The sequence below is a fragment of the Chamaea fasciata genome, unplaced genomic scaffold (assembly GCF_029207755.1).
Source record: "Chamaea fasciata isolate MVZ Bird 193981 ecotype frontalis unplaced genomic scaffold, bChaFas1.0.hap1 SCAF_5, whole genome shotgun sequence".
NCBI classification, from domain to species: domain Eukaryota; kingdom Metazoa; phylum Chordata; class Aves; order Passeriformes; family Sylviidae; genus Chamaea; species Chamaea fasciata.
In genome coordinates, this window is record NW_027094090.1 from 74,385,583 (window position 1) to 74,394,755 (window position 9,173).

Sequence of the window (9,173 nt, forward strand, 5' to 3'; positions counted from 1 at the left end):
CAAATCCCATTAAGGACATCCCCAAGCTGTACCTGCAGCCAGCACACTCACAAGGGCTCAAAATCCCCTGGGCTGGTGCTGGCACTTGAGCCCACCCAGGTGGTGACAGGGCCGGGACCCCAGAGCATTCCTGTCCCCCACGTTCTGAGAGGGGAGTGGGAGCAAAGCCCGCAGCAGGGACGGGAGCGGGGACAGGAGCGGGACGTGCTCAGGGCCAGCCCAGGCGGGCACTGGGGATGCCGCCAGCAGCGAGGCCAGGTCCTGGCCTGATCTCTGTCCTTAGGCTCCCTCTAGAGTTTACAGCAAATAAGCAAAAGGTCTCAAACGCCACTTGCACACGAGGGTGGCACCTCCTCGCCCCTCTAGGCAGTGCTCTGGTCCTGGGCACTGCTGGGTTATGTTCCAGAGCCTTTGTACACTGAAGTGGCTCTTTCCTTCCGGACAGTCCCTGCTGCTGAACCTCACTGGGCCCTAATCATGCCCACAAGGGAAGGGCTCCTGTTAAGTGAATATTTTATGGTGAATACTTGGGGCTTGCACCTCAGATCATGGCAGACTCGCCCCACATCTCTTGAAATCAGCACTTGGCCAGAAAAACTGGAGAGAAAACAGCACGTGGCCAGAAAACTCAGTAACAGCTGACGCGGGGTAGGAGCAAACCTCCAGATGGGTCATGCCATATCCCTGCTTTCTTCATCCTCAGCTCTGGAGGACAGATCCTGGTGGAGGAGCTCAGGTATGATTCCCAATTTCCCCATTATTTGCAAGGGAATATATAAAATCCCAAGCAACCCAGATGCTTTGTGTGTGTGGTTCAGATGGGCTTTGATGGTTCACTGGACAGCCTTATAAAGTGCTGGGGAGGCAGGGTGGCCAAAAAGAAGACAGGAGGCTTCCCTAAGCGATTCTGGAGGAAAGAAAAACAGCGAGAAGCTCTGCCAGTGGAAAAGCCCAAACAAGAGCAAGGAGAGGGGTAGTGGGAAGAGAGGGGACAGGGTGTCCACAGCCTGCTAGAGAAGCCAGGACATTCTTCGCCCAGACCTCCCTATAAACACTCCTCCCTCCTTCCTGCTTCACTCCTCCAAGATTTGTTTGGGGTTTGGGGTTTCGTGATGTTGTTTGTTTTCCTTTTCTTTCTCTAATCCTCCTCTCCGATCTTTGACAGGCCGCATCTTCAGCTGAGACGCCCCGGAGCGGGGCAGGACCGACTGGGAGAGGTTGGAGCTCCGCGGGGGAGGCTCCGCTCTCGCCCCCGTCCCCACCCCGCACCGCCTTCCCCGCAGCCCCACTGCTGTGCCCCTCTTTTGCAAGACGATGGCGCTCAGATCTTTCCACAGCTTCACTCCGGGACTTTCGAGTATATTTTTTCCTGTATTTCACTGCTACTACGGGCGAGTGCCTGCCTCTGTCCCGATTTGCTGCAGCCATCGGGGGTGCCTGACTGTAAACAATACACTTTAGATCATGGCAAGGTCGGTGCAGACACAGCCTGTTTGTTGTTGTTGTTGTTGTTTTGGGGGGGTTTGGGTTTTTTTTTGTTTGGTTTTTTTTTTGGTTGTGGTTTTGGTTTTTTTTTGTTGTTGTTGTTGTTGGTTTTTTTTTTTTTTGGTTTGTTTTTTTTTGTTTTGTTTTGTTTTGTTTTGTTTTTTTCCACTGCAGCCGCCGCGATTTAAGGTGGATTGCCGAGATCGCATGGAAGAGGAGTGGGGACGAGCCGAGAGAGCCGAAAAGAGCGGCGAGGACCAACCCCGATCCCCAAGCACGGCCGCAGATGCTCCGGGGATGCGGGTGCTCCCACCCTGAGGGAGACACTCTGATTTTTTTTTTTTTTAATTTTTCTCCTTAATTTTACCCCCTTTCCTGATGATTTGTCCCAGCGCGATCCCAACGTTTCCGGCGGCGCGGGTTGCGGGCTGTGCTGCCCCCAGAAAGACGCGCAGCTACCGCGGCTGCGGGGGTACACCCCTTTGCCTCTCCCCAACCCCTCTGAGAGCGAGGGAGGGTGATAGAGGAGAAGGGACAGAGGGATAAACCGAGGGGCAGTCCACTCCTCTTTCATTTTCTCCGTTGCTTCCATCAGCGGCTTAAATTATTCGTGCCCCTCTTCTCCTCCCTCAACCGCCCCCCCCCCCCCCCCGCCTCCGCCTCTTTGGATTTAATTATTCGTGCTCAATATACTTGTACAGCATCCAGGGACTCAGTCTCAGACCCTTGTGCTAAGGGAAGTATAAACAGAACAACAATCAAAAAAAACCCCCAAAAAACCAGAAGGTTCTTGTCCTACAGTAACTTTTCTTTTTTTTTTTTTCTTCCCAAAGAGCTTCAATGCTCTCTCCTGCACTGCCGTCATGTTGCTGCTGCTTTACTCGTGGGGTATGGAGTCTTTTCCAGTATTTGGAAACCCACACTCCCCACATTTTATACTATGGTACACTGTCATAATCTCACAGACAAGAGGGTTGCCTTTCCCTTGTGGATTAGGGAGACAAGCAGAGACTGCCAGGGAGCAAAGGATGGGAACTTCTCACCTAAGGAGTCTGGGATGGGACACTCAGCAGGTTACCAGCAGGGAAGTCCCCATCGGCAGGATAAGCCCTGGGCATCCTCAGACATTTTCTGTATTATCACTTTGTTACAACTTCCTTGTGTGGATCAACAGAACAAGCTCAGTGTCCCTACAGCTGACAAAGCAAATGAAGTTTGAAATGGAGCTTCCTTGCTTGTGGCAATGGAAGTTAAAGACAGGAAAGCCTAGAGGAATGAAGATGCAATCCTGCAAATACAGCAGATGCAGGCCCCACTTTTTCCAGCTGATGGAGTTTTATCATGGACTTGCAACTTCAAAAGAGCATCTCAGGTCCTGCAGACATGTGAATATCAGCCTTAATTTTCTGCAAGTGAATTGCTGAAACTTGTGGTTTCTGAGAAGACTTGGAAAACAACTTCCAAATACTAAAATCCCCAGCATATAATAAAAATAATGTGGCTAATAATGTATTTCAACCTTGTGGTTTTTAGACTTTTTTTTTTTCCTGTATACATTTTTTTTATTTTAACTTGGGTCTGATGATACTGAGATTACTCTGCTGAGTGGTGTGAGCAGAATCTGGAGGCCTTGAGACTGATGATGGCCAGCAAAGTGCTGGCCTGGGCTTGAGCACTGTGTGAAGGTTGTGTCCTCTCTCCAGTGTGTAAAATCCCCATGTCTTCAAGGCCGAACCTGCTGACTCTCATCTCAGCCAGTTAAACCCAACTGTATTGACCCCTGCCTTGTTGAGATGGCTTGCTACTTGTGTACCCACCTCACCCTCCCACTGTGAAATTTGGACAGGGTTGCTCTGCTTGCAAAGGAGACCTAGCCAGATGGATTGGTGTGAAGAGCCTTCAGGGCCCTCCAAAGATTCAGGCACAGGATCTGGGCACCTGGAAACATCATAATCTTTAGTGCCTGAGAGAACCTGTAGCGTCACACCACACATTGAAGGGGCTACCCTGCCTGATGAGGGAAGATGGCTGTGGAAAAGGTGGTCAGAGGAGAGCATGATTGCTCTTATGTCTACCACATCTGCTCTGACTATCCGAGGAAGTTGCTTAGAAAATCCCTGGCTGTGATTCTTTGCTCATTTAATCTTTTGAACACACAAACAGGACAAACCCCAATGCTATTTTTTTCTTTCCCCGAGTTCCTGACATCTGAAATCCCAGCAGAGATTATTTTAGAGACATTTCTCAAGCTAGCCCTTTCTCTGCCGAGAGGGCAGGAGGAGATGATCGTCTCGGCACTAGGAGCCACCAGCCCATCTCCGCAGGCAGTGTGGTCAGGGTGCTGGTCCCCGCAGCATGCCCGGCGGTGGTTAGCCTGCCCACTAGCCCTGAGCTTGTCCGCAACCCAGGACCTCGGCGGGGACATGTCGCTAGAGCCCAGCCTGAGCAAACCAGAGCGGTAGGGACACTGCTGTCACAGCTTTGACCCAAAACCAGCCGTAACCATTCCTCAGGCCGCTCGGACGAGCAGCGGGATGGGGTGGGTGTTTTTGTGGGGTAGCAGAAACCCCGCCGGGCTTTGCGGGCTTTACACAGGGGTGAAGAGAGTGGGGTCGGCGGTGCTGTGCCCCGTTTTCCCCTTCGCCCCCAGGCTGGGCCCGTCGTAGCCCAGCCGGGCTCGCCCCGTCCCACCTTTACAGCCGGCGGCGGCGGCGGGGCAAGGCCCGGCGGACGGGGCGGTGCCTGTCGCCATAACCAATCGCTCGGCCGGGCTGTTTAAATAGACTCGTCCTGTCAATCATTTTCTTCTTCGTCAGCCTCCCCTCAATCGCCATATTGGGAACTGAGAAAAGGGCTCGTCTGCTCTTGTTTTTTTCCGTCTCGCTTTTACTACGCGGCGGCGGTGCGAACGGCAGGGGCATCATCGGCACCAGCGCCATCACCATCGGCGGCGGACCGGCACCGCGGGGGCAGCGCCGCGCTCCGCTCCTCACCCGCCCGGGGCTCCCCGGCGGCGGCAGCGGGGGCTCTCGGGGCTCATCCCCGGGCCGGCGCTTATGCAAGGGCGCCTCCTCTCCCCTTCTCCGCGGGCCGAGGGCGAGCGGGGCCGAGGCGGGGCCGCAGTGCGAGGCAGCGCGGAGCAGAGGCGCGGAGCGGAGCCGCCGGGCGCCGGGAAATAAAGGGTGGCGGAGAGGCGGCGGCGCAGAGAGAGCCAGCGAGCACAACAAACCGCCGCCCGGAGCCACAGCGTGCGGGGAGATGTCAAACGTCCGCATTTCTAATGGGAGCCCTACCCTGGAGCGCATGGAGGCCAGGCAATCGGAGTACCCGAAGCCGTCAGCGTGCAGGAACCTCTTTGGGCCGGTGAACCACGAAGAGCTCAACAGGGACTTGAATAAACACCTGCAGGAGATGGAGGAGGCGTACCGGAGGAAGTGGAATTTCGATTTCCAGAATCACAGGCCGCTGGAAGGCAGGTACGAGTGGCAAGCCGTGGAGAAGGGGAGCTCGCCCGACTTCTACTTCAGACCCCCCCGGCTACGGAAAGCCGTCTGCAAGTCCGCCGGCCGCCAGAGCTTGGATGTAAACGGGAATTGCCAAACCGTGGTTTTTGTCAGTTCTCAGGGAATCTCAGAGGACACTCACTGTGTAGCTCAAAAGACTGATATTTCAGAAAATCAGACGGACTTAGCAGAGCAGTGCACTGCCCAGAGGAAAAGACCCGCGGTCGATGGTAACGTACCCCACGGCTCTGCCCCGCGTCCCTCTCGTGTTAGCGCCGGGGCTCCGGCCCCTCCGCCCCTGCCACGCGTGGCACCGGCTCGGCGTTTCCCCCCCCCGCCCCTTTCCCCTTAAAAAAGCCCGGGTAGTGTTTGCAGTCCCGGGAGGCCCGCCTGGAGTGGGAGCCGGTAGATGATTTACAAGGAAGAGCCCTTAGACGCGGGTCAGATGCCCCGACCCCTCGCCGCCCCGCTCGGGGCACCCGGGCTCTTGCCCAGGTGGGAGGAGGTGCTCAGCAAAAGACGAATGTGGATTTTAGCCGAAAAGAGGGAATCTTTTGGATCTCCTACCTAGGGAGAAGCCCGTCTCCCCATCCCCTGCTCGCTTCACGCAGCCGATATGGGGATCCGGGAATATTCCCCCTCGGCTCCATCTATCCCCCCTGGATGCCGAGCAAACATCTGGAAGGAAAATATTTTAATATCTTCTCCCCCCCTCGCCCCCCTCGTTTTCAATTTTCCCCTCCTAGATTCCTCTCCTCAAAATAAAAAAGCCAACACAACAGAAGAAGAGGTTTCAGAAGACTCCCCCAGTGCCAGTTCAGTGGAGCAAACACCCAAGAAATCAAGCCCGGGAAGACATCAAACGTAAAGCGTCTAGGTCAGTTCCCTTTAGGGCGTTAGGATGCAAGTAAGGGAAAAAAGAGGTGACCGAGTGTCTATCCCGCGTCTCTAAGGGGGTGAGGAGGGGGCTTCGAGCCCCTGTAGGCTCGTCGAGGGTGTTTTCTCCGAGGCAGGGTGGCTTTCCCCGAGCGCTCGGGAATGGGTGTGTTGGAGGGTGGGGAGTGGGAGGTGCAGGGCTTGAAAAGAACAAAACAAGGAGTCAAGCCCAGCCTGGGCTCGGCAGCGTCAGGGGGCTGGGGCAGGGGCTGCAGTGGGACTGACCCTGCCTTCCTGCGGGATGGGCACCGGGGGCACGGAGAGCCTTTTCCCATGGTCCATGCGGGTGCAGGGACGGAGCTGGAAACGCGGCTGATGCATCATGTCAGATGCCAAGGGATCCCTTGTCGTCGTCGTCCCCTCCCCCCCCCGGGGGCTTTTTCACCTCCAGTGTCAGCATTACCGTCGCATGTCGCGGCCACCTCCCACTGTGGGAGGAATAAGTCAAGAAGTTGGGTTTAAGGGGAATCCGGGCACTTTCTCATAATCCGAGCAATGCAAGGTTGTTTTGTTTTTGTTTGTTCCCCCCCCCCCCCCCTTTTTTTTGTTTCTGTTGTTTTGGTTTGGTTTTCGAGGCTGGCAGGGGGAAGAGAGCGGGTTAATGAAAGCCTGGGCTGTGCAGCTTTTTTTTTTTCCTTTTTTTAATTTTTTTTTTTCCCTACCCTCTTTTTGTTGTTTAGTTTTAAGGCGAGGGCTGGGGCGGGGAGAGTTGGTAAAAATTGAGCCGGCGGTTTGGGACCCGAGGTTAGGAGCGAGGTTTATGGAAAAAAAAAAAAACAAAACAAAAAACAACAAACCAAAAAACCCAATGATTTGCGATTGTGCAGAGAGAGAGATTAAGCTGTAAAGCAGAAGTTGCAACAAATTAGTACCGCTGGGGTGAGCCGTGGCCGAGCGTGGCCATGCGAATTCCGCTAATCCCGCCCGCTTTTGGGGGTGGGGGCACGGGGGGGGGGATGTCCCTCCGCGTTCCCCGCCGTGGGATGGAGGGGCTGGGGCCGCTGGCAGCGGTGCGAGGAGCACGGCCCGGCCCGGCGGGGGGGGGCGGCGGGGGCCCCGCCCGGGCTGGGCCCGCCCGCCCCGGGGATGCGGTGTCGGTTTGAACCGGTTGTGCCGCGGATCGCGTTTCTTGTCGATGTTTTCTAATCGCTTCCCCCACCCCCCCGTCTTTTTTTTTTTTTCCGTTTTTTTTTTTTTTTTTTTTGTTTTTTTTTTTTTTTGTTTTTTTTTTTTTTGTTTTTCTTTCTTTCTCTCTTTTTTTTTTTTTTTTTTTTTTTCCTCTTCATTATTCCCATTTGCAGAGCGGAGGGATGTCCTCGTCCTCGTTCATCGGGTGCGGCGGGCGGCGATGAAGCGAGGAAGATGTAAAGTTGTAGTGGGAAAGGAAAAAAAACACATATCGCCGATCTCCGGGGGGTGGAGGTCCTGTTCAAGCACTGAAAAAAAAATTTAAAAAGAGCAGCAACAAAACAACAGCAACAAAAAGCAAACAATAACACTAAATGTTAGGCACTCTTAAAAGACCTGCCTCTAAAAGCATTGGATGTAGCATTGTGCAATTAGGTGTTTCCTTATTTGCTTCATTGTACTACCTGTGTATATAGTTTTTACCTTATGTAGCACATAAAACTTGTTGGGTGGGGGGAGGGACTGGAAGAGGGTGACCGATTGGAACTTGCTTTCACAATCTAGCAAGCAATGAAATCTATGAAGAGAAGCAGTGTAGGTTTTTTATTACTTAAAGATGTATTGTCCCTTTAAGTGGGTCCACAGTGTTTTTATAACTTTTAAAAATTTTTGTTTAGAATTTATTAAATGTATCATTGTGGTAACTGTTCAGAGCAGATTATTGTGAAATTTCTTTCTATGGCATTAAACTGAAGAGGTGGGAGCTGTGATGATTCCGTTATGTAGTAGTAAAAGTTCCCCCCCCCAATCCATATACCAAAACTGATAGCTTGTAAAAAGTTGTGTAAAATCATCCCACCTGATTACATTGCCTGATTTTTTATTTATTTTATTTTTTTTTACCTAATCTGGAAGGCTTTTGCTCTGAATCTGGAGTATTGTTTTCTGATCTGACCCACTTCCCAAAGTGTTTGTGTGTGAGAGGAAAAGGGATACTACATCTTTAAACAGTATTTCTACGTTGCCTGTGTACCTGTATGTAAAAATAAAAAAAAAGTTTGAAGTGTACCTGTGTACATAACTCTGTAAAGACACTGAGAAATTATACTAACTTATTTATGTTAAAAGATTTTTTTTTAATCTAGGAGACATTATTTTTTCCCCATAAAGCCAAAGTGGCATTTTTTTGTGCATTTGTAAATGCTCTATTTGGTAGACTTTTTAGAGGGTTTTTTTAGTTTTTTTTTTTTCTTTTTCTCATAATTAATATGGCTGTGCTTAAAAGATTGCAGACTGAGCCAGTTTAATTTTTTTTTTTTTGTAATATGTGGGGGGAAAAATCCAGATTGATACTGTTTCACATCAAGCAATCAATAAAGAAAACTGCCATATATAAGAAATATGGTCTTCATTAGTGTGTGTTTCAACCTCCCTCAGCCTGGCACAGGAGGAAATAAGACTGCAAGAAATAGCAGTTTTCCTTTGAGTATCCACCTCTTCACGGGTCTCTGGCGCAGGTGAAAGTAAAGGAAGGATGCGGCACCCTTAGTGCAGCGATGCCATTTCCTCGTGGAGAGGTGCTCAGGCATTGGAACGAGCTGCCCCGGGCAGTGGTGGAGTGACCATCCCGGGAGGGATTTCAAAGACGTGTGGATGTGGCACTTGGGGACAGCGTTTAGTGCTGGGTTAACAGCTGGATTCAAAAGAGGGCTTTTCCAACATAAATGCTGCTGAGCCTCTGTGATAATTGGGAATGATGTGCCGTGTCTTGGTGCGAAAGAGTGGAATTTCCTGTGTCATAATGTTTTTGGGGTCTGGGGTGGGGTTGTTTAGTTTTTAAAGAGAAGATTATTTCGAGGTATTTCTTGCGCTTAGTCCTCTGGCTCCTAAGGCTTCAAACTCGAGCCCAAAAGAGCACCTCCCGGGCCGCCATCGGAGAGCTAGCTCACCCCCGGGATTCCCGGGATTGTCGCTCCGTCCCTCGCTGCCGGTGACCAGAACCCCAGGGCATCTTCCCCGGACTGCCGCTCGTGGCTATCAAAGATGGCGCCTCGCACGCCCCAGGCCCGGCAGATGCTGGCCCAGGCACCGGCCGCGCTTCGACGGCCCTGCAGCACCGGC

General features: G+C 52.2%; 1 protein-coding gene and 1 long non-coding RNA gene across 2 annotated transcripts; both read left to right on the forward strand.

Moving 5' to 3' along the window:
- Positions 1-493: 493 nt before the first annotated feature.
- Positions 494-3,003, forward strand: LOC136290043 (uncharacterized). Its single transcript, XR_010720939.1, has 2 exons — positions 494-736; positions 1,166-3,003. It is a non-coding gene; the product is annotated as an uncharacterized lncRNA (long non-coding RNA).
- Positions 3,004-4,298: 1,295 nt separating this feature from the next.
- Positions 4,299-8,452, forward strand: CDKN1B (cyclin dependent kinase inhibitor 1B). Its single transcript, XM_066184487.1, has 3 exons — positions 4,299-5,218; positions 5,735-5,865; positions 7,226-8,452. The coding sequence occupies exons 1-2, from the start codon at positions 4,744-4,746 to the stop codon at positions 5,854-5,856; spliced, it is 597 nt and encodes a 198-aa protein (XP_066040584.1). The 5' UTR covers positions 4,299-4,743; the 3' UTR covers positions 5,857-5,865; positions 7,226-8,452.
- Positions 8,453-9,173: the final 721 nt, after the last annotated feature.

What these genes read in the sequence shown, in the direction of transcription:
- CDKN1B (XM_066184487.1), top strand. Translation starts at nt 4,744, where the DNA reads ATGTCAAACGTCCGCATTTCTAATGGGAGCCCTACCCTGGAGCGCATG. An exon ending in GAAAAGACCCGCGGTCGATG is followed by an intron (nt 5,219 to 5,734) that starts GTAACGTACCCC and finishes TTCCCCTCCTAG; the next exon opens with ATTCCTCTCCTCAAAATAAA.